Source organism: Lipotes vexillifer, unplaced genomic scaffold (assembly GCF_000442215.2).
Source record: "Lipotes vexillifer unplaced genomic scaffold, Lipotes_vexillifer_v1.1 scaffold655, whole genome shotgun sequence".
Lineage (NCBI taxonomy): Eukaryota > Metazoa > Chordata > Mammalia > Artiodactyla > Lipotidae > Lipotes > Lipotes vexillifer.
Genome location: NW_006788208.1, coordinates 2,791,381 through 2,819,161, shown reverse-complemented (window position 1 = coordinate 2,819,161; position 27,781 = coordinate 2,791,381). Strand labels below are relative to the sequence as shown.

Here is a 27,781-nt window from a genome sequence, read left to right as displayed (position 1 = left end):
AGGGAAATTGTCAGGTCTGAGGCTCATGGCATTTGATTCTTCAGCATTGGGACTTCTCACAGCGGCCACATTTTGCCTCCTCTGGCCCTCGTGGACTCATGTGTAGCTTGGCCCAAAGATGATAGATTCTCTTCCTTTTTCATCTACAAAATTGAGCGTCTTCTATGTACCAGACACTGTGATCTCTACCTTCTGGAGGTTATTACTGTCTATTGGAGAAGACACTAAAAAAGAGAGGGAGGCCAGCCACAGATCAGCAGCGTCCATACTCATAACTAAAGAGCCTTAAAAGGAAAATGTTACAATGTTCATGTGGCCAAATGTATTGTTTTAAAAATTGAGTTCAAATTCACATAACATAAAATTAACCATTAACCATTTAAAAATGTACTGTTCTGTGGCATTTAGCACACGAACAGTGTTGTCATCTCTATCTATTCCCAGTGCATTTTTAGCCCAAAGTACTCCCAAAGGGTACTCTGTACCCTCTAAGCAGTCACTCCTCATTTCCCTCTCTACCCAGACTCTGGTGACCACTAGTCTGCCTTCTCTCTCTGGATCACCCTACTCTAGATGTTTCATGTAAAGGGAATCATATAATATGTGGCTTTTTGTGATGGGTTTCCTTCCCTTGGCATAATCTTTTTTGCAGTTCGCGTGTTGTGCCATATAGCAGCGCTCCATTCCTGTTTATGGCTGAGTAATGTTCCATCGCCAGCTGTATTCTTTAAGTACGTTTGAAAATTAACTCCTCCCTGTTGAACTGTTTCAAAGTGGCGTTTCTGGGGTGGGAGCAGTTTGAAGACTCAGCTCCATGATGTCGCACACTTCTTTGCGGTAGAGAAAAATGTCTTTTGCCCCACACCTTGCTGAAACCTTTCAACGAGGCGCTGACTCACTTCTCTGCTTCTGAGAACTCGGCAGTGACAGCCAGCAAGGCTTCCACCGGCATTGTGGGCAAAGTGATTGCTGTCACTTTATGACTTGTGGAAAACCACGAGTTGGGATGACGAGGAGGCCTCCACTGGTCACAGGTAGAAATTAGAGGTGCAAAGTCTGTGCATAGAACACTGAGTTTGCCTCCATTGCTCAGCTTGGAACTGCTTCACCGGTTCTAAAATATCAGTAGCCTTTGCTCTTCCCAAAAGAGGCTTAGAAAATAAGATTTTTTCCTTTGTCAGCATCAGTGTTCACGTACTGGAGACACTAGAGCTTATTGCCCTGGGAGATGGTCGTCATCCTATTGGGATGTTGGCCTGAAATAAATGGCTTATCTATCCATTCCTTGGGATATAAGATACTAGTGAAATAGTTGTAATTCTGATAATGATGACTTCCAGTGTTTGACAGAGAAACTGTTCCTTTTTTTTTTTTTTTTTTTTTTTTTCCTGGCCCAGGCATCACTATTTCTAGGCCACTCAGCTTTATCCTCAGCTCTCTAGTACTAGATGACCTCTTTTATTTGGCAGGGTGATAGGCAAGGCATCCAGGATGCCTCAAGACAGACTTTCATTTTGGGACAAGTAACATTTTAGTAGAGTTGGCTCCAGCCTTTTGTGCTGTGCTTTCTCCCGGGAGAGCGCAGTGGCCAGTGTTCCTGAGGGGGCTGATGCTCCGGCTTCCACACTTCCACTACCAAGCACTTTGCCACAGAGTAGCACATTGGCCCATCATGTTGACAAAGGTAAGACCAGAGCTCATGTGAACTTTGTCATACTTCCTGATGTAAACAAATTTTAAATATATTTGATGTTTTCAACAAGTTTTTTCTTTCACAGATGGTGATTTTCAAAACAACACAGAAGAAGCCAGGAAAAAATATTTTGTGTGTTTCTGAATCACAGGTGGCCTGAGAGTTTACTGGAGGTGCTAGTATTTTATTGTCTCCCCACGTTAAGAGTCTCTAACGAAGAGTTTTGAAGGAATATTCATTTAAATCATGCTTCTGTCATTCAGGGGGAATGAATAACAGATTCATTTTTAAAAAATAAGATAGACAGTATTTGAAACCCATCTTCAGATCACTCTAGGTCTCAAATCACCTCTGAAGTTAACCGAAGTAAGAAATTTGGCAAGAATGGAGTCCTGTCCAGGAGAGGATCTAAACAATTCTGGTTCAATCCATTTTCTCCTGGGGACTTTTTCAGATTGAGGTGATTAGTTTTAAAACAAATGGAGTTACTGGACTCTCTATATTCTAGTAAGGTTGTAGAAAGGTTGAAAGTTAAAAGTCAAACTTGTTCAGTGTATAATTTTCTCTTGCAGATGCCAGACCAAAGGCAACAGTAATCTAGTACTACATTTGTTGTCATTTGTTGAGACTAGATAGAATTCTCCTTTAGGTATATTATAATTTTTTTAATATTAAAGTTTCTTTTCAAGGGTTTTGTACTTAATAAGTTTGTTCAATAACATATGCATTCCATTTGAAGTTACCTTGCCAACTTTTCTAGAACTTTTTAGCTTTCCCATAGTTTTTAATAAACCAAGAGATCAAATGAATACTGCCCCAGTTGCCCAGATATTGGGCAGTTATGCCTGGTTTCAGTCCATCTAAAATGTGTACTCATTTAAAGAGAACCCCTCTCCGGGAGATACTTTGAGCCCAGTGCTGGTCTCCAACCTCAGAAGGTTACTTACAGAACCAGAGAGTCCTTCCACCTATATTAACGTGTTTCTTTTCCTCATCTCACCCTTCTAATAATGTATACGATCTAACTCAGGGACAGCAACACTGAGGTCAAAGAAAAATTAACGAGAGAGAGAAACTGTAGACACCAAAACTTTGAAACATCAAATAGGCAAGACTGAATACATTGCAAAAGGTACATTAAAGATGTTCCTTCCGTGAACGGGGTTATTAGTCTGCTCAGACTGCAATAACCAAGGACCACAGACTGGGTGGCTTAAATAGCAGAAATTTATTTTCTCACAGTTCTGGAGACTGGAAGTCCAAGATCAGGGTGTCAGCAGGTTTGTTTTTGTTACCGAACTGAACTCGGGTCCACTCCCCCACCACACAGCAAAGCCAATCTACTGACACCTGGCTGTCGTGAAGGAAGGTACAGCGTTTATTGCACCATGCCGAGCAAGGAGAATGGGCAGCCAGTGCTCCAAAGACCTGAACTCCTCGATGGCTTTCAGGGGAGGGATTTTAAAGGCAACACTTGGGGTGAGGGTTGAAGCTTGTGGACTTTTTTTTGATTGGTTGGTGGTGAGGTAACAGGGTGATGTTTCAGGAATCTTAATAATCAACCTTCTGGTTTCCACCAGCCTGGGGTCTAGGTCAGCAGGTAGTCACCATCCTCCACCTGGGTGTGGGGGTGGGTATTAGTTTTTGCAGAACAGCTCAAAGATATGCATCAGATTGTTGTGTGTATCCCTTGAGGAGCAACTAGGACTCTATTTTATTGCAGAACTATTGTTTAAGCTATCATTACTTTTTTTGCTTGACTGCTTTTCCTTTGTTTCTGCATTCCCTCGCTTCCCTTATTAGTAACCGAGTCTGTTCTTTGGAACTCAGGGAAGTCGTAAGAGACTAAAGCCTTTTCCTTTTTTTTTTTTTTTAATTTTCTTGGCCTCCACGCAGCTTGTGGGATGTTAGTTCCCCCACCAGGGATCAAACCCACTCCCCCTGCATTGGAAGCATGGAGTCTTAACCACTGGACTGCCAGGGAAGTCCCTAAAGCCTTTATCTACGGACAAGAAACAGGGAACACAGAGGGGCTTTTGTACTCAGGAGGGCCCTGCAGGGTCCTGCTGGGTTTCAGTTTCTTCTGAGGCCTCTCTCCTTGGCTTTCAGATGGCTGTCGTTTTCCCTGTGTCCTCACATGGTCTTTCCTCTGTGTGGGTGCACTCCTTGTGTTTCTTCCTCCTCTTATAAGGGCACCAGTCCTGTTGCATTGAGCCCCACCCTTATGACCTCATTTAACCTTAATTACCTTCTTAAAGGCCCTGTCTCCACATATAATCACATTGGGGGTTAGGGACTTCAACATGTAGAATTTGGGGAGACAGTTCACTTCACGACAAGAGTCATGGCAGTATTTACCATTCACGGGGCACTTTGTGTGCTGGAAATTGTGCCAGATAATTCACATACGTTATCTCATTCAAATCTTAAAATAGACCTGTAAGTTTTCTTACACAAAAAAAAATTCTATAAGACAAGCAATATTCTCCCCCTTCTGTTGGTTGAGGAAATGAGACTAGAAAGTGAGGTGACAATCATAGGCCACACAAAGTCAGAAACTGAACCCCAGTTTTATGAAGAAAGAATATGTTAGATTTTTCTAGCTAGAACAAGAGTCAAAGAAGCAGTGTAGTTCTCCCTAGTTCAGCTGAGTCTAGGGAGAGAAAGGCTTCTCAGTGGACATGAGCTAAGGTCCTTGCTATAAACAGAATGATTGCCTCCCCACCCAAGTTCATATGTTGAAACCTAACTTCCAATGTGATGGTATTTGGAAGTGGAGCATTTTGGAGTTGACTAGGACATGAATGGGATTAGTGCTTTATAAAAGGGACCTCAGAGGGATCCCTTGCCCCTTCTACCATTATGAGGACACAGCAAAAAGATGGCCATCTGTAAACCAGGAAGTGGGTCTCACCAGACCCCAGATCTGCCATTGCCTTGATCTTGGATTCCCAGCCTCCAGGACAGTGAGAAACCAGTGTCTATCGTTTATGAGCCATGAGTCTATAGTATTCTGTTACAGCAGCCCAAATGGTCTAAGATAGTCCCATTAGAAAGGCTGTTCCAGTAGTGGAGAAGGGTGTCTTGCGTCCATGCTTCTCCAAGTGTGGCTCCTGGGAACCTGTTAGAAACGCAAGCTCCAACCCAGTCCTGAATCGGAAACTCTGGATGTGGGGCCCAGCACTCTGGGTTTTAACGAGCCCTCCAGGCAAGTTTTGATGCTTCTCATTTGAAAACCACTGCTCAAGCTAACTTAGTGGAAAGCATTGCCTTTGATCAGCTGATGCCCCTTCTGCTCATTCCATATTTATCAAACAACCACTGACCATAGTTTATGTACCCACACTACAGTTAGGGGGTGTGCTAGTTCCCTTTATAAATATATTTCTGATTGTAAATTCATAAGATGGTTTACACATCAGTTTCTTCTGAGCTTGACAGTGAATCCATCTAGCTGAGAATGATCCATTCTAAGCTTATTGGAGGAAGTGTGGTTTCTAAGCCTGTGTAACGGCGGCCCAGAACCTGATTCAGGATGGCTTCACTAAGGTAGATGCCATGGAGTGAGGCTGCTCGACGGCACCCATCCCATCCCATCTTCCTGGGACTCTCTCTTTCCAGTATTTGCAACCCAGAGCAAAGAACTGCACGTCAGCAAAGAATATCTGAGATTCAGTACTCCTGGTCTCCAGATTATACAAGTGAAATATTTCTAGCGTTATTTCACAGCTACTGTGTAGCATTATTTAACAGTAATGGTAAAAGTTAGGTAGACCTTTTTCAACTTGATTAGACAGCTATCACTTACAAATTAGTCCACAGGGAAAAGATCTTCACTTCTATGACTAAAGGTCTTGGTGATTGCTTTTGGCATTTCTGGGCTTCCAGACTCTAAATCACTGAGTGGTGACAATTTGTAAATTGAAGAGAACTTTATGATGATTGGTATGAGCATTAGTATTTGAGACAATATGCACTTTTATGCGGGTGAAGGACAGAGACTTCCGAGAAATTATCGTGGAGTCATTGCAACCAGGCAGAGTTATCTGTTACATACAGATAACAGGTCACGCTGTTGGGGATCATTAGAAAAAAAGGAAACAAATTTGAGAAAAGGAGAGGGAGGTAGAACAGATGGCAGAATGCGTGATTTGTCCATGCAGCGTTGGGAAGGGTTGGAGAAGCTGAGCTGGGAGCATCCCCAGGGCCTTCAGGTCATATTTACAACTGGGCTTATAATTCTTGGGGACAAGGGAGCTGAGCCCTGGGTAAGAGGGCCTGATGGGGCCAGCTGGGGCTCTTCGGAGACATTCTGGAGTTGTCCAGGGCCAAGTTTGTGTGTTACAGAGGGGGTTGGGGATTTTCCCTCTGCTTAGATGAACTAAGCCTGTGAAAAGAAAAAGAAGTGACCTAAAGTTCTTTCTGTCTTAAACATCCTTGTGTTTAAAAGTTTACAGAGTGAGTCAAGGATGGCAAGTGGCAAAACATCATGGATTTCCCCCTTTTCAGATAGGCTGACATCATTGTTGTATTTTACCCAGTGTGAAAGCATTTATAAACATGGATGTGAATGTTTATGTTTTTATAGATTTATGTGAGTAGATTTCTCAGTACAGATTATTACTGTGACTTCTGGGGAGTGAGACTGGAGGAGAGGGGACTGTTAGCTTGTTGTGCGCAACCTCATATTGTAGGACTTGTACAGCCAGCCTGTAACTGTTAAGTCCATAAAATGCATCTTAAATTTTATAAGAGCTTTCAAGGTTCACTGAGTCCCCAGTTCTCTTTTCCTAGTAAATCTCAAGTTCCTCAAATATGACTTCTCCTGCCATGCGGAATTGGAAACACAGACCCAAAGTCTGGGGAAAGATTTTGGTAGTCGTATCAGCATAGGTAGGGTAAAGTTTCTGGTCAGGAGAGAACTCAGGAGGATTGAATAGAAGGCCACATTATTAGGCTGACAATTTTATCAGAGGAAATTCCAAGTGAATTTCCATGAGGATTAATAAGCTATGTATTTGTGAGATATGTGCTCTTTGAGAGAGATTTAGGTCCTTGTGTTTTCGTTAATTCTAGACCTACCCAGAGCAGCCTCCAGTGTCTTCCCAGGGAACACGCCCAAGAATTCTGGCGTCTGAATTCTGACTTTTGAGATATTGTGATATAAATAAGAAGTGTGTGTTTGGTCTTTGTCCCATTCCTGGCACAGAGCTCCTAAAACCCTTGGAATTTCCTAAGTGAAATGAGTGATTAAGGTAAAAGGAGTGTCTTTTGTGATTTATAAGGAGCCCCTCTTAACCACTCGGGAGTTTAGGTTAATGCCCCGAGGTGGAGGACTGGTAGGCGGGGAACCAACCGGTGATTGAAGAGTTGCAGCTCTGAGCCTCACCCCCAGCCTCAGGGAGGGAAGAGAGGCGGGAAGTTGAGTTTATCACTAATGTCCAGTGATTTATTCCACGTGTCTGTGTACTGAAGCCTCCGTTTAAAAACTCTTAACCGAAGGGGTTTGGAGAGCTTCTGGATTGGTGAACATGTGGAGGTGCCGGGAGGGGACACACCTGCAGAGGCATGGACGTGCTGTACCTCTTCCCCCTGCTTTGCCCTAGGCATCTCATATCTGGCTGTTCCTTTGTATCCTTTTTATAATAAACCAGTAATCCAGGAAGTAAACTGATTTTGAGTTCGGTGGGCCATTCTGACAAATTATCGAAACAAAGGAGAGGGTTGTAGGAACCTCCAGTTTATAGCCAGTCTGTCAGAAGCACAGGTGACAACCTGGACTTGCAGTTGGCATCTGAAGTGGGGGGCAGGCTCGTGAGACTGAGCCCTTAACCTGCGGAATCATAGCATCAGAACTGAATTGAATTGTAGGGACACCCAGTTGACATTCAAAGAGAGCTGGAGAATTGCTTTGCCGGGGTGTGGGGGGTGGGGGGAATGCCCACACATTTGGTGGCCAGAAATATTCTGAGCAGGGCAGAGTTTGAAAGAGAAGTGGGTTCTTTTCCCTTTTACTTAATGTCCCCTCTATCTGTAGACATGTATTAATAATAAAAACAACAAAAACAGTAGTAATAATGGCCATTACATACTAATGTGGCATTTCCTGTGTTTTGAGCATTCCTCGTAAAAGAATCCACTTAATCCTCATAACAGCCTTTTGGAATAGTTTGAAAAGGATAGGTGCTAACTCTGCTCTCAGTGTTTGGTAGAATTCTCCTGTGAAGCCATCTGGTCTTGAACTTTTGCTTGTTGAGAGTTTTAAAATTACCGATTCAGTTTCATTCCTTGTGCTTGGTATGCTCATATTTTCTGTTTCTTCCTGGTTCAGTCTTGTCCCTTTCTAAGAATATGTCCATTTCTTCTAGGTTGTCCATTTTATTGGCATATATTGATAGTTATTCGTCATATCCTCTTACGATCCTTTGCATTTCTGTGGTGTTGGTTGTAACTTCTCCTTTTTCGTTTATGATTTTATTGATTTGGGCCCTCTCCCTTTTTTCTTGGTGGGTCTGGCTAAAGGTTTATCCATTTTGTTTATCTTTTCAAAGAACCAGCTTTTAGTTTTATTGATCTTTTCTGTTATTTTTTAGTTTCTATTTCATTTATTTCTGCTCTGATCTTTATGATTTCTTTCCTCCTAACTTTGGGTTTGTTTGCTCTTCTTACTCTAGTCCTTTGGGTGTAAGGTTAGGTTGTTTGCGATTCTTCTTGTTTCCTGAGGTAAGCTTGTATTGCTGTGAACTTCCCTCTTAGAACTGCTTTTTGCTGCGTCCCATAGGTTTTAGATCATCGTGTTTTAATTTTCATGTGTCTCTAGGTACTTTTTGGTTTCCTATTTGATTTCTTCAGTGATCCGCTGGTTGTTTCTCACAACAACCTTTTGTAGTAGGCACTATTATGATCCGCAGTTTATAAACAAGGAATTCAAGATGTAGAAAGTTTAAGTTCTGTTTCCAGGCTCCTAGGTGGGGGAGTTAGAAGTCTTAAGTATCTGACTCCAGATCCTAAAAATTAAATCATTGTTCTTCCCTGAATCCCAACCTGGGAGGATTTCTTTAAGAGCGGGGCTAAAATCAAAAAGCCTACCTCATATTGATCACATCCTTTGTAAGACTCGTTTATATTTATATTTGTATTTATATTTATATTGTGTCATTCATGAATGTCTTTTCTCTGTGGCCAGATTATGAGGTCAGGAGCCACTTTTTCCCCTGTTTATTTTGTATACTCATGTTGCCCAGGTATGCTTGATAAATGTTTTTGAGTGGATGAACCAAACTGTTTCTCTAGTTCACCACACACCTCTTTAAGTCTCTAATGCAAGGATAACCACAGAGTCCTGCACTGCCTGATCTAGAAGCTCTCTTAATACCAAAACCAACTTACTTTCTTTGATCTTAGAGTCAGATGTGGTGTTTGCAAAATTGAATCTGTTTGTTCCCAAATGTGGAACCACAGAGCTAGAACTATAACAGTTAGAAGTTACTGATCCACGATGACAATCTGAGATGTTTGAGAAGGAGACAGGAAATAATATTTGGTGAATAGTTACTGTCGGGCATTTCCTAGTTACTTTGCAAATCTTTGTTGATTTAATCATTTAATTATTATCTTGATTTTAAAAATGAAGAAATTTGTTCTGAGGAGTTAGGTCAGTAGGCCAAAAGGCGATGTCAGACTCAGGTCATTTGGCTTCAAAGACTTGTGTTTTTCACTTTTGCCATTTCCAGTGCGACAGCCATACCTCCTGTTCCCTCGACTGGCACATGGCTTTTCAGGTCTCATCTACCTTCAGTGTTGTATGTTCTTTGTAATGCACAATATGTAGCATGTCAGAAGTCCATTTAGTAGCCCTGGTTAAATTTTCTAAGATATGTCAGAATTCTAAGCTGTAAAATTGCTAAGCAGTAGAGATCCCCTGATAGAGATCATTGCCAGTAATTTGGACCAGTGGTTGCTGGGCTGTGTAGGGAAGGAAAACTTTCTCTTCTGTCTTCTTACATTCAGTGCCTAGAGCCTTGTAAATTAAACTAACAAGGCAGATTAACAAGAGGGGAGAAAGTAGATTATATTACGTATACATGGCAGTTCATAAAGAAATGTCACTTGAGGCAGTGAGAATTTGGGGCTGTATACCATCTCAACAAAGGGCATTACAGTGTGGAGAAGAGGTTAGACAAAGGGGTTTGGGGCTTCTGGGGTAGGGTAAGTTGTGAGAAGATAACTAGGAAATGTGTGATTTTAAAAAGGCTGTTTAGTCAGGTTTATTATGCAGAGAAGAGTCCTCTCAGGTGATAAGAGTTGTCTTTGGAGTGGTGGTTCTCCTGTGTGGGAGAGGGAGACACCTTTACAAAGGACATTTATGTCCAACTTTTATACAGGAAGGGGAAGATAGAGAGCTAATTGCTTTCAGCTCAAAACAGTCCTTTTACCAAAAGGGGCATATTTTGGGGAGGCATGCTGTAATTCTCTTTAGTTGTTTTCTGCTTTGATCTTCTTGGTCAACAGTTTACTACATGGTAGTACTGTCATCTCGAGCTTTGTTTGCTTTATCTTTACATGTTTTACTTTCTGCATTTCTGACCCATAAGCCAGCATTTTGGTGTATTAGATTCTGAGTTTCTTCAGTGAATGCGTAATAGCAAAAATATTTTATCATTTAAAACATCCTTGTAAAGTCAAAGCATCATTGAAGAGCGCCTGGCATTGGCCCACTTCCCAGGCCTCGTGCTCAGACTCAGCACTGAAGAACTTGCAGGGGAAGGCCAAGCTCCCCAAAGTCTTTCCCCCAAAGTTTGCTTATTCTGCACCCTGTAGACAGCATTACTTTAACTTGAGATGAGCAAAGAATAATTCACAGAGAAGAGGGGTGGGGACATAGCAAAATGGTACACTTCCCTACCTGTGAGCTTATTTACATAGTTGTGGGTTTTTTTTTTTTTTTGGCTGCGTTGGTCTTCGTTGATGCACGCAGGATTTCTCTAGTTGCGGTAAGCGGGGGCTCCTCTTTATTGCGGTGCGTGGCCTTCTCATTGCAGTGGCTTCTCTTTGTTGTGGAGTATGGGCTCTAGGCACATGTGCTTCAGTAGTTGTGGCACACGGGCTCTAGAGCACAGGCTCAGTAGTTTCAGCGCACGGGCTAGGTTGCTCCACGGCATGTGGGATCCTCCCCGGCCAGGGCTCAAACCCACGTCCCCTGCACTGGCAGGCAGATTCTTAACCACTGCGCCACCAGGGAAGCCCCCGTAGTTGTGTTTTTATAACATTTCCTGTAAGCTGATGCTGCCCTAATTATAGATTTTCAAGAGAATGTTTCGTTGTACCCCAAATTATACAGTGCTTTAAAAAGGCACCTTCTTTAACTGGTTTACCAAATACCTTATAAACTCGTAATTACATAAAGCAATTCAGGATGCAGAATAGAAACAGCCTGTAATGTTAACAGATGTTAGTTGGTACTATTTGGGTACAAGGCTTTCAAAGATCTATAATATTTTTCTTGTGTAGAATAGAAAGAAATGACTCATTATAGTCATAACGTGTCACGGAGGCTCCTGATCAAACAGAACGCACATGTTCTATTTTGTGAGTTCTGTACAGTGCACTGTCAATGGACTTGCCTTTGTGGATGGGAAAGTGCCACATATCCCAGCAAATTACCTTTGTGGCATATGTTAGACAGCTTGTGGGCACCTGGGTGAAGCAGAGGCTGGGTGCCTTTATCAGGGCACACCTGCACAGCGTCCCACAGCGCCCAGCTCCAGGGAAGTTGTCCCATTAACAGACTCCTTCAGGAACCCGCTGATGACTTGCTCTCCAGGCTCCCCTTCCCTGCAGACCGGGAGTGGGGCTGGCTCCCCGTACAGTAGCTTTTTTTCTTTTCCATCATTTTTGGGTTTGTATTAAGACACAAGTGTTTCAAATTACAAGGAAAGTAACCTCAGTGGAGCCCAACTGAGGAAATAAATCCTATTATTAAGTGCTGGATTTAATGTTTAATGTTTAATTAATTTCAATTTAATTTTCAGCACTATTGTTAAAAAAGGAAAGTAGCTTATCTTAGGATATTAGAATTGGAAGGACCCTTGTGATTGAAACACACAATAAGAAAAATTAGGTTAGATTTTTGCATTGTTGACCAACATCCCCTCTCCAGAGGATGTTGTGTTTTAGGAACTAGCTGGAGATGTACACAAACTTACTAACTCATTTCATCGAAGGTTTTGATATTAGCCTTAAGTTTTTTTCTGGAAACCTTTCCCTTTTTAGCCAGCATTTTGAAAGGTGAGTTGCTGAAATGGACTTCATGCATTTTTGTTGTTTTATTTTGTTAGAATGTTCCTCCCATCTCTATTTTTGTGATTCTTCCCTCAAACACTGCCCTTAATGAGATTGTTGCTTACTGCCGTCGAGGCTCCTTGTGGCGCATTGAAGTTCAAGAACCAACTTAGCAGTTAAAAAATGAAACCTTGAGGCTAGATTGATTCATAAATGTAGCTGGACGTGTTGAAAGTGACACATTATGTCACTGCAGCATATTGACAGTGTCAGTTGCATGTCCTTAAACAGCTAACCTAACTGAATGATTTACTTTGTGTTTAACTGCCTTTTTCGATTAAAGGGAGCAAATGCTGAGGAACTGGGACGCAATATCAGAAGCCATATATTTTCTCCTGTTAACACCAGCGTCGCTGACTCACAAGTGAGGGGTGTGTTGGAGTTTTGCTGTAGGCTAGGCTGCTCTAGTTTAAGTGGTCTAAACAAGTGATTAATGATCAGGAGCGGACCCTTACCCTGCTTCCAGAGCTTTCCTTCAGTGCGTTTCCATTTCTGTCACCTTGCTGCACGCTTGGGAGGCCTTATGTCAGAGTAGCTCACACTCTTTGCTGGCATTTGTTTCCATTTCAAGGGCCCTTGATGTTCCTTCAGAGTTGCTTTTTTTTTTTTTTAAGTATTATTTAGCATTATGACCCAGACCTTAAACTGTTGACTTTGCAGTTGCAATACAGGTGTTCTGTTGCCCCCAACCAAGGAGCTGCCAGACTTTCCCCCCAAGTTGCAGAGGTGATAACTTGAACGAGACGTTCTAGTTTCTTGGGACCTTGTTTTATTGTCTTGCACGTTAATATGGTATTTGTATTTCACAAGGTAAACCGTATATAGTATTTCTTAAATGTGCATTTGCAACAGATGGATATATTAACTGTTACTATCAAGTTGAGAATCTGAACTATTAACTTTACTATAATAAAGTTTTGTTATAACGGTGCTAATTACTAAGCAGCTGAATTTGTGGGAAAGTGCACAGCAGTAATTTGCGCCTTATTGTTGCTTTGCTATTAAAAAAATATGTGAACACATGAACTTCCGAAGATCACATTTGTCTATGGATCTTTAACAGCTGGACTTCTTGAGTGTAGCATTTGGTGTCTGTATTTGTGCTTCTGAGATGCTCATTTTACCCTGATAAGAGCTGTTGCGTGCTGAATGGGACATTTTAACAAGGAAGGAGGAGCATTTAAAATCACTATGTGCTTTTGTTTATTATTTTTTGCTAGTTCTAGGGAAAAAAAGAAAAAACAAGAATAAAGATCTCCTTTCTCATTCCTCCTTATCAATGTGAAATCACGAACTGCAGTAGTCGGATTTGAGTGTTTTGGTGATGGCATTGCCATTGTTTCAATGGCAGATAAAAATGGTTCTCTTCTGTTGGCTTCACATCCTCATTATATGCTTCTACATCATTAAAATCTTATTGAAATGGGAGGGAAGGGGGCAGGGTACAACCTTTAAAAGAGTGAGACATAGACATAGGACAAGACAAAAACTGGTTAGAACCAACTAGGTCCAAGATGGCGGAAGATTGGACTTCCAGTAAATCCTTAAACCTCATTATACGCTCATCGTAATACATTAGCATGCTAAACCACACGCCCACCAGCACCATGGCAGTTTCGAGCCCCACCATCAAAGATCAAAAAGTGGGCGGTGGCCCACCTCCTGGAAATCTCCCCCCCTCCCCCCCGAATAATCCTCCCACTCATTAGCCTATGAGATTACCCAGCCCATAAAAACTAACCACCCCATATTTCGGGGGCTTTCTCCTTCTGAGATGGCCCACACTCTGTCTGTGGAGTGTGTTTCTCCCAAGGCCATTCTTGCCTTTTGAGACACACTGCATTCTGTCTATGGAATGTGTATCTCTGTAAATAAATCTACCTCTTTTTTTTTCTTTAACATCTTTATTGGAGTATAGTTGCTTTATAATGTAATAAATCCACTTCTTACCTATCACTCTGTCTCTCACTGAATTCTTTCTGCGATGAGACTTAAAGAATCTGAGCTTCATTAAGTCCTGAGACACGAGATGTGTGATCTCAATTAAAAGACCGTGGTTTCAAGTCCCACCTGAGTTGTGCGGTTTCATTTTCACACCCCTAAACCAGCACAGGTTTGTTTTGTATTTTGCTTTGGTCTATAAGAACAACCTCAAGTCTTGGGAAAAACTTGTTTTTTCCTGTGGATGTGTCAGAAACATCTGCTTCAGGCAGTTTCCAAGTGTTACTTAGTAACCTATGATCCAAAAACCCTGTTAGGGTGCTCCAACTACTTGAAAGCTACACGTTCCATATTTCTATAAGCGTATATTCAGATTAATTCCACCTGCCTCTTATTTGGATTTCTGGCAGCTAGGAACTTTTAAAAGACATTTGTGTTTTTAAAAAGAAATGTGAAAAATTAAATTTCCTGATTCAAGAGTTCTGTACTTTTAAGAGATCCTGTTCATGGGCAGAAAGGAGAGTTTTCAAAGGAACCTCATCTCCATATGGTTTTACTCGATAATCCTTTATCCAGCATCTTCAGCCCTCATTCCTTTGCTTTCTTGCCTGTGGCTACATTTCTATCTCTGCATCAATTAGCACAGTGATTTATACAACAAGCAAGCAGTTTAGAGGTAATGGTACACAATTAACATCTCATTCCACCATAAAGGGTATGCTAAATACCCCAGTCATTGCTTTCTCTGCCTGGAATTGAAATAAGTGTTTGTCCTAATTCATATGCTATCTGATGTGAAGTGGGCCTGCTTTGTACTGCACTACACCATTAATCTAATTATAGATAGCTGCAAATGAAGTGCTGTCTGAGCCGGGAGATTGAAGAAAATAGCCTTTTGTCATTTAGCATGACTCTGTGAAGCAAGATCACACTTTACAGGGCAGTACTGCAAAATGGAGATCTCAATAATATTGCTGCCTGTTGCATCTTTTCTAATTACAACAGCATTGTAAACACAACTGGGTGCTGATATAAATAGAGCTGTAGATATGCTGTCATGTGGGTTGTCGGAGAAAGTCCTCCGAGTGCTGCTGGATTAAATGATGCATCCTTGATTGACAGCTACCTTGAGACCGTACCGATGGAGCTGTCACAGCGTTATGCTAACAGGCCAGCCCGGTGACTGCGGCGGTGCCAGGCGCTCTAACTGCTGTCTCTTCATTCCCCCTTCTTCGTCTGGGTGTACCTCCAGCAGGACAGCGCCAGCTTTAATTCTGTGTGCTTTCAGTATTGTTTCATGAACATTTTTGTTGGTCTGGTTTCGTAGGGCCTGATGCTGAATGAAGTAGAGGGGGAATGTATTCTGCCTGGCTTGGAACCCTCGCTTTGTTCTTCTGCCAGTGTTAATTATGTATCCCACGAAGACTGTAGGAAAGGAAAACAAGGTTGAATTACAGTTAAGTCCACCTAAATGCTTTATATCTTGTGGGGTTGTTGGGTTTTTTTCCCTATTTTTCTGAAACACCGATGTTTTCAAAGATGCATCCTCATTTTTGCATCTAGTCATTTCTGTCACTTTAAAAACATTGACAGTTTACCTCTGGCTCAGAGTTAGGAAAGTAGACTTTTAGAGGAGCATTTGAGTGTTAGCTCTCACTGCCATGCGGTGGAAATGAAGACACAGCTTAAGGGTTGGAGACTGTTGGGGCAGAAGGTGTAAAACTTTGAATGAGAAGAGATACTTGTATTTGAAGAAATGTTTTTGCCACCTTACTTAGTGAAGGTCGATGTACAGTCTAAGGCCAGTGCTTCAGGATGTTAAGATAATTGATGAAAAGTAATTGGCAGTGAAGCTGCATCATTTATCCTTGAGTCCGTGTTGGCTGAGCAGGCCCACAGTCAATGTGAAAAAGCATGAGCAGTGCATCAGCTGTACATATGTATGCTCCTCATTATGGGGAGAATGACGTAGGGAAGAAAACTGGAGCTGAGCCTACTTTACGAGGAAAGACAGGAGAGGCTCTGAAATCACGACTGAAAAAATACATAAACAAACTGGACACACTCCTCTTGGAGGGGCCCCCAGACCCCTGAGTCTAACAAGCACGTGAGCACGTGAGCACGTGAGCACGTGAGCACGTGGGGTGTGTTACACCGCTGGTAGATCTGGAGGCCTTGGGGAGCAGGGATTTAAGCCCCATGAGGAGCTGCATGTGCTAAACTAACACGGGCACCAGCAGGACGGTGTGTCGTGTGACCATCTGAGGGCAGCATGTCCACCATGAGGGCTCTTTGCTGCCCCGGGGCGCCGAGTGGGCTGTGTGCAGGGCACGGCTGGGCATGCCCACTGGCAGGATGTTTTCGTTAACCAAGTCTGGTTAAAAAGCCGTCTCTCCCGCCAAAACCAGGGCTGGCCCTCTCCTCCGCCAGCAGCCGCCCGGCTCTGCCCCCGACCTTTTCCCCGTGGTCAGGTTCCCTGTTAAGAGCTGTATGTTCATTCTTATAACAGTTCCATTGTGTTCCTTTTAATTGTCCATCTCTTATAGTTTTCTTCCTGATCCTTTTTACGCCTGGTATGATTTTTCTCTCTTTCTTTTGAACTTTTTGGGAGAAATTTTCTTGTTAGACATGGTTTTACATTGCAGACACCACAAAATTAATTTGCTTAGAAGCCGGGCCTGGGGTTATTTGACCATAGCTAGGTTATTAGGTAAGGCCTCTTTCCCGCCTGTTGGCGCCCTGTGGGTCGGGGAGCTGGAGCCCGGGAGCACCTGTTCTCTACTCCAGCTTACATTTCGAGATGTGTTTTCAAGAACTTAATCATTTGACTGTGGCTTGGAGAGCACCTCCCTACACCCCCGGGGTGAGGTTCCATCCTTATGAGCCCGGGAGCAGCTCAGCTTCCGGCCCCACCAGCAAGCAGGCTCGAGCCCTGATTGCTGACATCTCTTCAGACCTCTGGCTTCTGCCAGGATTGTGCTTCTCTGTCCCGTCAACGAGCCTTTAACGTCTTGGCCTCCCACCCGCAAAACATCGAGTTGGTGGTCTCTCTGCTTGAAAACAATAACAACAACAACTGAAAATCAAAACTCTCCAGGAAAGTTCTAAGGAGCCCATGAGGAATATTCAAATACTTCGCATAAAATCAAAGCCTGCACAGGTCACGGGGCATTTTCCTGAAATCTCTCACCCCGTTGGCTACTCTGCCCGTGCCCCCTAAGAATTCAGAGGAACCAATAAATAGCAGTTTTGATCATAAGCTCTGAAAGCCCTAGTGTACATTCTTAAATGACTTCTTTTCTGAGGCATCGAAAAGCTTTTACGGTTCTCACCAGGCAGTTCATTCTGATGGGCCCGTGTGCTGCTCTACGCTCAGCTCCCATCCTGGCCTGCGCCCCATGCCCCGCTGCACCGCCAGCCAAGGGGTTGTTTCCAGAAGCCGTGTTTGTGTGGGCACGCTGAAGGTCAGGGCAACATCAAAGGTAGTCTTAAAAAGGGAACCTTCTCTCTGCCGCCGCTTTTTATATTCAGAAAGGTCATGTCTCAGCCAACTATGTGCAACAGGGCCTCTCCTGAGGCACTTACGCCGTTGTTATTTTTTACTTGTGATTACAATAAGTCGCTTATCCCCCAAACAGATTTAAGAACAATAAACAAATACAAAAGGAAAAGGAACATCTCATCAATAACAAAGACTGCATCTAAAGGCATTGAGTTTTGTGACTCTTTTACATCTCTTTCCAAGCAAAGCAGGAGTCCTACAGAGAAAGGAATCCAAAGATATGAAAATTATAAAAATAGTAAAAGGATCCAGTTTTAGTCAGGATCTTGTCATTTCTGGGGAGACATGGAGCTTGGAACAGTCTTAGCATTTTTTTTATATTAAGGCTCGATTGTGATATAGCTAAAATTAGTTTTTAAGGGTATATATCCACGGTGGTGAAATGTAATAAGTCATACTGTCCTCAGTGTAGAAAGATACTTGCCCTGAGTTCACATTTTGAAGTCAAATTGTGCGAAAAACAAGAAGAAAAAAGATCTGTACACTCCAGGGAAAACCAGCCAACTGGGCCCAATGCTGAGCGGTCACGAGGAGGAGCTGCACAGGGTGGTGCCAGCCAGGAAAGTAACTTTTTTTTGTTGACCCCAGTGCTTCTAGTGATGTTGGATTTTCTTCTCCAAGGCAGACAGAGCACAGATACTAAAACTGTGCAATTTGGTACGATTATATTCTCCCCTCTCCCTGTAGCCCCCCTCCCATAGATTTAATGAAGGACTTTGAGGTACAATTCGTCGTTGATAAATAGCCCCTCTGCCCAGAATGTTTATTAGACTGACAGCAGAATGCACTCTCCTTGCTTTTTTCCCTCACCCCTTATGTCTCAGATGAATCTTAATAGGAGCAAAAAGCTTTTATTTGCACTGTAATTTCACTTAAGGATCATATCCTTCCAAAACTGGCAGACACTTACTTGTACGTCTTGATTGCAAAACACATACTCAGGAGTAAAGAAACACGCAAAAGATGTTATTATTCAACCTGTCACAGTGTCGCAAACCTGCTTGGGACTGAGGCCATTGAAGCTCTTCTGTGGGCGCTCCCGCCACGCCTTTTGAAACCAGGCCCCGTAGAGAGCACACTTAAGAGATTTCATCGCCCCTGGACAGAGTTAAGGGTGATTCCATTTTGCTTGTGCCTCCCTGCCATCACGATGCCCGCAGGAGGCTTTGAGTTACAGCAGCTTTTTCTGAACAAAATGGAGCTGCCTGGATACTGCATCTGTCTTCCCCCAGGGAAATGCACTTTGGTAGAAGTTTGAAAATCTTCAGGTGGTGGTTCCAACTTCACCAAGTAACACTTCCTCTGGCCATGTTATTTTGTTTCTGTTTGAACAGAGCAAACTGTGGCTCATGTGTTTATTCACAGAGATCTAGGATTTTTCCCGCCAGGCAGAAATTCCCTTTATTAGAAATGTTCTGTTTGACTGAACTGCCTTTAACGTACCCCTCATTATTTGAGAGCCACCTACAGAATGTGCCATTAAAGTACTGGGCTGTGCAGATCTTTTCTTTTTTTTTTTAATTTATTTTTATTTTTAAAATTTATTTATTTTTGGCTGCGTTGGGTCTTTGCTGTGTGCGGGCTTTCTCTAGTTGCGGCGAGCAGGGGCTTCCCATTGCGGTGGCTTCTCTTTGTTGCAGAGCAGGGGCTCTAGTTGTGCAGGCTTCAGTAGTTGTGGCGCGTGGGCTCAGTACTTGTGGCTCGCGGGCTCTAGAGCACGGGCTCAGTAGTTGTGGTGCATGGGCTTCGTTGCTCCGCGGCATGTGGGATCTTCCCAGACCAGGGCTCGAACCCGTGTCCCCTGCGTTGGCAGGCGGATTCTTAACCACTGCGCCGCCAGGGAAGCCCTGCAGATCATGTTTCTTTCAGTGGTTTTTAAATCTACAATTATTGCCTCTTAGTGCAGAGGATATTCACATTATATTTCATCTCTATCAACTATAACCATCTTGTTACACTGGAAAGACCACGTAGTGTTGTGCCTAAAAAGAAAAGCTAACTTTTTCAATCGTGAGCATAACATTTTATGCCACTGGAAAAAAATGTGCATTTTTAAATATTATTTTGCCCAAAATGAACACCAAAAACCCTTTGTCTTAACTTACTGATACATAGTCCAGCCGCTGTCTTGGGGGGAGCAGGCAGTTTGACACGGCTGTCTGCTGCCACCTACCGGTGTCTGCTGGCAGCACCCCTTTCTCCTGTGGGCTGGCCCAGCTGTGGAATTTGTGTCAATTGGGATAAGTTTATAAGTGGTGAAGGGAATACAAGGAAATTCTCGCTGTTCTCTTTATAAAGTTTTGAGGTGTTTTTCTTAAAAGATACAGGGTGATTACTATTTATCATTAATTAATTACCAGAGTAGTTCTACTTCCAAGAAATTTCTTAAACAACCGGCTCACAACATATGGCAGGAACAAACTAATATATTTTGCTTTTGTGTACAATCATGAAAAACCACTTGACTCGAGAGATGGTGTAATTTAAAAGCTAAAAACTGATTTTGAATGAATGCTACATTTGAGGAAAAGTTCATCATTTAATCTCACTTTCTTTTCCCTTTAAGTACAAGGTGCATATCCTAACCAAACTCGCCGCAGAATTGAACAAATTTATGCTGGAAAAAGCGGCTGAGGACACAAGCAGTATTCTGCGCTCCCCAATGCCTGGCATGGTGGTGGCCGTCTCTGTCAAGCCTGGGGACCTGGTAAGGGCCGTACTTCTGTGTGTGTCTGTGTGTGTGTCTCGGGGCTGTTGCAGGCTGAAGCAGGATCTCGTTCTTGAGTCATACTACCCCACAAAACAGCAGAGGAGCTTTTGTGCATTCTTTGCCCAACAGTTTCACATCTGAATTAGGTTAGTAACAATATCTCCGAGTGCCTCTCCTCCCAAATGACCGGGGACTGGAACAGAAATAAGGCCAGATTCATTGTTTTTTTGGCAAATTTAGTGTTTCAGGAAGCATTTCATTTAAAATTTCTGTTTACTCTCTAGCTCTCTGTGGTTTAAGCATCCTTAGAGAAGTCATGCCAAGAAATGATCCCCCGATGGGGGAATTTTTTGCACATATTCTGGAATAAATAGGAAGGGTACTAAGGAAAGTTAATTCCGTAATCTGTATAGTACCAGAGCACTTCCGAAATAAAATTTAGGATCACAGTTTGAATTTTTTCATCTTGACCTTGTGACATCACGGCACAAATCAAAGCTATGTTAATATTTCCTCACATGTTCAGTCTCAAGGTAGCATGCTATGGACAAAAGGACACATTCACTGTAGCAGCACATAGATAGAAATCTATTGATCAGCAGCAAAAGTAAATAGAAGACAAAGATGCAACCAGAAGGTTTCTAGGGAGCGCTTAAGTCCCCACATTTTTGTTTATGTGCCGGAAGATAACATCCAAACATGACAGTCTTTAATGGATGATACGGTGATTCCATTTTGTATTTCAGTTATGTCACAGGAGTTTATATATTTTCCTATAAAGATTACATTAAAACTGTCTCTGTATTTCTTTATTAACGTAAGTAAAATAACATTGAGGAAAACTCATGTAGTTGGTTGGCATTAGCTTCTAGAAAAGTACTTACAGAAGATGAACATTAAGAAAAAATGATCAGTTTCAGCTGTTTAAATGATTAGCCCTGAAACTGATATGTGAAGTTGGAAAACTGACTCAACAATTGCTTTACCTGATGATATAGAAACGGAACAACTACCAGCTTTTCTAGAAGAGCGTAAAAGAGGTTCAGGAGCTGTGAATTGTTAGGCTTACTTTGAAAGCATTGACATTGCTGGAAGAAAACACTCATTAACACGCTAGTGTTAAGGATTTGGGAGACGCGATGCTTAATGAAGATTCTGTGCTGAATGTCGGGGAGGGGTTTGTCTTGTATCTGTAGGTTCTGAAGGATTAGGGCCCTGAGAAGACAGCCCCTTGGCCTTGACGTTAAGAATGTCTACACTCACTACATTGCCAGAGCAGTCAGGACAATCTCCTAGTGACTAGAAGTGTAGGTTGGTAAACAGCGGGAGGGGTTTTTGTTGTTTTTTCCATTTTCCTCCGTAAGCTCATTCTGGAAGCCACAGAGGCTGTGTACAGCCATCCTGAGCTTGTCGGTCCTAACTGTGTGGCTTTAATTATAAAATCACATTTGTGCTTAGAAAAAGAAAAATACACATTTCACTGAAATCCTCACTTTTCTAACACCTGAGTCAGACAGAACCTGAGAGGAGGGAGGAGGAGGGGGTGGCAGCCCCTGCTGGGAGCCTGGGGGGGGTGCAGTTCAGGCTGTCAGCTCCCCTCCCCGAGAGCCGGGAGCCTGCAGCCTCCTTGTTGCCAGCAGCTGCTCCAGATACCAGAAGGGCTTAGCCTTCGTACTTTCCATTTCCTGCTTAAGAAGTTAACGTGGGAAAGGCAGGCCTTTTGGTGGAATGGAGCAGTGTGGTGTTAGTCTCGGTTCGTGGGGGGAACTCAGATACTGGAAACCACCACTGATAATTAAACGTGGGTATTCAAGACTGGTTTGGTTTGAGAAGGAACTGGGGCCTGTATTTTATGTATTTCTCTAAAGTCAGAGCACACCGTGGGGGTTTGGGGGCTGGGGTGATGAACCGCCTCCTGGTCTCCAGGTCCCCTTACTTGTAAATAAATGCTCTGCACACGCATGTGCCTGGCTGGTCACGGAAGGCCTGCTTTCATTCCTCTCTCCAGCTTCCAGTGCCACTTTTGGTCCTGGCAGAACTTCCTTCCATATTCTGTACCATTGTGTTTTGATAAGACAGTATTTTCCCTTGAGTTATTATTTGTGAAAAGTGTGCCAAACTGCTAATAGCTAAACCAAAAGCAGGGGGTGGGATGTTTAATCATCGGCTCTTATAACAACTTCTAGAGTTAAATCTGCCTTGTGTAATTAAAACAGTCGAAAATTTCCTTGGACCTAAGGCATGGCACATACTTGAGGCCTTTATAAGAAAATAATACTTGTAGCTTTTAAGTTTTGCGGTTGAAGATTATTTTAACACTGTAGGGCGTGTTGTCTTGTCCTTAGCAATAACACTAGCTGAGCCAGGTTCCACTCTTATCAGTAGGAAGATAACGGAATCAGTCATCTCTGTGTATTTTCAAGGAAAACAAGGACCAAAAACACAGCTAAGGGCCTACAAGTATTCTATTTTTCTTTGTAATGTTATTTTTTATAGTTTAAATCCCAGTTGTCTGTAATTTTTATATTTAGCATAAGTAAAACTTGACAAATCTTACAATGGTGAGCCTGGCAATAACCTGCTCCACAAAAGTGTCATAGACAATAAAGGACAGATCTGCTCTGCGAAGTAAATAGCGTTAACAGAGCTTAAGAAGCTCAGGACGAAATAATCCAAGGTGGCCATTTGGAAGCGGTCAGTGTGCTCAGAGAGCTTTGTGGGGAGAGGTCCCCCTCCCTCTCAGCTCAGAAGCTGGGTTTTACTCTAAGTGCTTGTTTCAAGTTCACCCAGCAAACGTCGCTAATACTTTTTCAGTGTCTGTTGCCTGCTATTTAACATTAAATATGGTAGGAAAATCATTTCTGAAATGATTGTATAATAACCTTTTTGAGTATGTTGGGAGGGGATGCCAGTTCATAAGCAGTAAAATGCATACAAGCACGCAAACCAGAAAGAAATGACGTCGGAGTGGATTGAGAACATCTAGAATCACACATGTAATTGAGGAAACAGTTGCCAAGAATGACTTTTATATGCCTTTCCTATGTGCCTTTTTTGTCTGCCTTCTGAAAATATTTTTACAATAACTGATTTTCATTTCAGTTTGAAAAATACCTGTTTTTCTGTACATTTAATAATATCATAAACCAGGGGCACTTCTATAATCAAAGTTAGCATTTAAAAAATAACTTGTATTAAGTTTTTAAACTTCCATCTTTATGATTCCTTGAACAAAAATATTAAAAATATATATTCTTTCAGAATAATGCTGAATACATTTTTTTCCCAGCATTAGACTTACAGCTGCTGAGTTTGTGGCACAATTTTCGTTTTGACTTTGATATCAGAAACAAAACAAAAAATAAAAATGAGGCAACCCGTGGGGATATTTTAATATTGCATCTAATTAAGGTGGTTTCTAGTTACGTTTAGATTCTGCAGTCATCTCAGCTTTTCATCAGAAATATTCATCTTATTTAATAACATCACAAATTCAGTGAGACATGACCCAGAAGCAGTCTGAATACCCGTTTACATTTCCTTCTTTCTTAATTATTGTGAGTTATTAGTTAGTAGGACCAGGTAAAATAATAGATGGATATTAAGTACCTGTTGCTGCCTTTTCTTACCTCTTAGTCTGTTTGATATTAGTAAGACAGAATTTGGAGTATTTTTGTGGGGCTAAGATGAGGAAGATCTGCTTGATGACGGAATTGACCTTTAGCAGCAGAAGGGTAATTAATTAGCTGTTCGAGATTGCTGTTCTCATGAACAATGTCTTAGGCAAAAGTGGTATATACTATAAAAGTGCACCAAGGAGAACAGAAACTGTGTAATGATTTCTGGGAGAACCACCCAGATTTCGCCCTGATTGATATTCCTCCGTGCATGTGCTCCTTTGGGGAGAGGCCTCCGGGCAGGGGGACACCACCGCTTTGGAGACACAGGTGCCCTGTTTCAGAGAACGATATTCACACCTGCCCTTTGTCCCTAAACCATCTGTAACTGAGCTTACAGCTGATGTAGGGGAAATTCAGAATAAACTTGGCATGAGACCTTTCTTTTCATTTCTGGAAGAAGCAGGATTTGAAGCCTCCCTTGGCCTTAGGTCTTCCCCATGGGAAGGGCCGGGTGGGGCCTTCCTGACGTGCTTGTCTGGCAGTGACCCGTGGGCTTCACGCGGCCCAGTATCGGTAGCTGCATCTTTCCCTGGCAGAGGTCCTGGCTCGGCTGTTTGATAGATTTTCCAGTTTCTGGATGCCTTGATTTACACTCGTGAAGTAATTGCAGTGATTAAATTTCCATATTTTCTAGCAGTGGTTATTCAAATGGTTTATTTGACAAGGTGCCAGTTTTTCACCCATACCTCAGATTGTATTCCAAAGCAGGTATATAGCTTCGTGCATTCATTATGTAACATTTTTAAACTTTAAGTTATGAAATATTACAAACATACAGAAAGTTGTAGAGAATAATACAAGTACTCATATGCTTTCTGCTCACGTTTACCATATTTACTTCAGATTTTATTTAACAATAAAACATTGCTTATATGGTGAACTTGCCCCGTGGCCTCTCCCCAGGAGAAATCCTGTCCTGCCCTCTTCAGAGGTAATGGCTATCCTGAATTTGGCCTTTTTATCTTTTCCAGATGACATTTATTTTTGAATGTTATGATTAATTTTTGTTGGTGGTAACAGTTTGGGAATTTTTACACTTTAACTTAATGATAATTATCAATATAAGATAAAATATTTTTATAGATCAATCAATAAATATTGTAGACAAGTCTTCTACAAGTTTGGCGTTTGATTTTATTTTTCAAGGGAGGAGCTACTTGGAATTAGAGGGTATGTTATCTTTGTTTTAAACACTGTTGAAGATGACAGTCCCCAACCTTAACAAGATTCAAAATATCTCCTCTCACCTTTTTGCTTAAAAAAAAAATTAACAAATTTAAAAAAATCATTATTTCACTGAGTCCTTTAAAGCAGCCTACTTCACAGAGGTGGAGGATCCAGACTGATTAGTTAAAGGTACTGTAAATGACATCAATTTGAACTGGTTCTCTTTGTAACTTAGAAGTTCTGGCTCCAGTTTTGAGCTAACTTAGAGGGTGGTAGGGAGTAGTAATTTTCTTCATTTTAAGGAATTTTCGGGAAAACTGGGCTCGTTGTATACTGGCCACCTCTCTGTGTTCTGTCCCCAGCCTCTGGGCTCCCGCTCTGACGCCCAGGCACATCCAGGGAGGAAGCCCCAGCAGCACCCTCCCGAGTGAGTCGCTGGTGATCAGACCCGTTCAGGGAGGCCTTACACCGCAGATAAGGGGCTTGGCAGCGTTTCTGTCACCTGCCGTCTCTTTTCTTCGTAATTCGATGATGGTTCCTTCCAACACTGCTTACATACTGCCCTTTCCCCCGGGGTCTCTTCTCCCACCCTCTTTACACGAAGATCTTGGTATGGGAACGCATGTTTCTTCTTCAGGAAATGTCAGGGGATATTAACCAGCCTATCTTACCGGCTCAGAAAGAGGAAGTTATGATACTCAGATCCCCGCAGTGCCTTTTTTTTTTTTTTTTTTTTTTTTTTTTTTTTTTTTTTTTTTTTTTTTTTTTTTTTTTTTTTTTTTTTTTTTTTTTTTTTTTTTTTTTTTGCGGTACCCGGGCCTCTGACTGTTGTGGCCTCTCCCGTTGGCAGAGCACAGGCTCTGGATGCGCAGGCTGAGCGGCCATGGCTCCCGGGCCCAGCCGCTCCGTGGCATGTGGGATCCTCCCGGACCGGGGCCCGACCCCGTGTCCCCTGCATCGGCAGGCAGACTCTCAACCACTGCACCACCAGGGAAGCCCCTCACAGTGCCTTTTAACCAAATCTGAGATGCCTTTTCCTTGTGGCTGTTAACTGCGTCTTTCTTCAGATCTAAGGGCCTTAAAATGCATTGCATTCAGGCACCTGTGTTCTAAGTAGCACAGCCTTAAAAAACGTAATTGAAGGATTTTCACTTTTGTGGAGTCGGCAGCAGGGTTGATATTGATCCCTGCTTTCGGGTGGCGGGTGCAGCAGAAGGGGAGACTGCGGCGGGCCGCTGCGCCCTCCAAGCCTTCTGTCTAATCTGGCAGAAAACACAGAATGTAGGACAACAAAAGGAGGCTCCTTTTTCCATAAAAATTCTTCCTCCCACCCACCCCTCTTCCCCAAAAAAGGCGACTTAATTTTTCAGCTGCACACAGTGATTTGGTGCTCACTCTTGCATTGAAACAGTTGCTGTCTGAACAGGCAGGAAACAGTTCTCTTTTAATTGCTGAAATCATTCGGAAGTGCTTCATGCCCGGCTTCTATACAGCAGATGCTGTGCATTAATTGGCCTGTGTAGAAGTGACCCAGGGTTCCTTGCAGTGGGCCCAATTTTAGGCAGAGGGTTTAAATAGCTTATTTATTATTTTGTATAATCTGGCGTACATTATGTGCTCCTGCACGTGTCGTATTTCATGGTCTGCAGTTTCTAATGTCATGTGGGTTTCAAAACCTGTGTTTCTCTGGTAATGTACTAGCAGCAGGTAAGCTCAAAATACCATCCATCAGGAGCTAATTTTTTATCCAGATACTCCAATGACTGATGAACCTGTCTTTTGTATGAATGTTTAGCACAGTAGAAAGCCATATGCCACTGGCACAGTTTCCTATGCATCCTTTACAGTTGCTAGAGAGTAGGCTTACAGGGGAAAAACCCTCCACGCCGTTTAGGGCCTCTTTCCTATATCTAAAGGATAACACCTTTAAAACAGCCCTGGTTGTGGACGACAACAGAGGGTTAGGGACTGTCTTGGAGGAAATCTGACTCCCATAATCATTTTCTTTATCAGAAATACGACTGCACACTCTTAATAGGGAACCTTGTTTTGTTCCCCCCCGCCCCCCGTCTGTTCAAAACAGGCCTTAGCCCATTAGAAGGGCCTCCCTTGTGTGGGAAGACCACAGCTGTTACTGTAAATCTCATCCCGTCACTGTATCACCCCCATTTTGTGGCTCTGAAGGATGAAATTGAGAAATGGAATACTGTGCAGTCATCCTTTACATCTCCAATTTTAGGCCTTTGCCATCATTTTCATGCTTTTATTCCAAATCAAATAACATTAGTGAGCTACACCACCTTCTGATGAATATTTGGTCCTGAGCACAGCTTTCAAGTCTGTACTTTGGGGACTTCCTTTTATGTTTGGTGGAGATCTTTCTCCCCCCTTCTCTTCTCTTTCTCTTCGTGCACCTTCTTGGGGCTTTCTTCATGCATTTGCAGTTTGAACTATACAAGTTGCCAAATGTGTCCCAGCCTTAGCATGTTGTCCCAGAGGGACATGTGCTGGAGAAGGTTCTGTGTCTTTTAATCTCTGGGGAAGGAGTAAAGCAAACTTGGTAGAGGATATTGGGGGCTTTAATCAGAAATAAGAAGTGGTTTAAATCATTAGCACAACAAAGCGGACTATAAGCTTGAAGATAAAAGTCTCTGGGGAAAGAGGCCTCTGAAAATAAATGGAACTTG

General features: G+C 42.5%; 1 protein-coding gene across 4 annotated transcripts in view; it reads left to right on the top strand.

Moving 5' to 3' along the window:
* Window positions 1-27,781, top strand: part of PCCA (propionyl-CoA carboxylase subunit alpha) — a 362,003-nt gene that overhangs the window by 326,802 nt on the left and 7,420 nt on the right. For 3 of the 4 annotated variants that reach the window (XR_457051.1, XM_007461534.1, XM_007461533.1), the window contains one exon: window positions 20,104-20,244. The exons of the other annotated variant lie outside the window; for it this stretch is intronic. Coding sequence is in view for 2 of the 3 variants with exons in the window: in XM_007461534.1 (XP_007461596.1) it covers window positions 20,104-20,244 (141 nt within the window). In the remaining variant the exon portion in view is untranslated. The remainder of the gene's footprint in view (window positions 1-20,103; window positions 20,245-27,781) is intronic. 4 annotated transcript variants of the gene reach the window in all.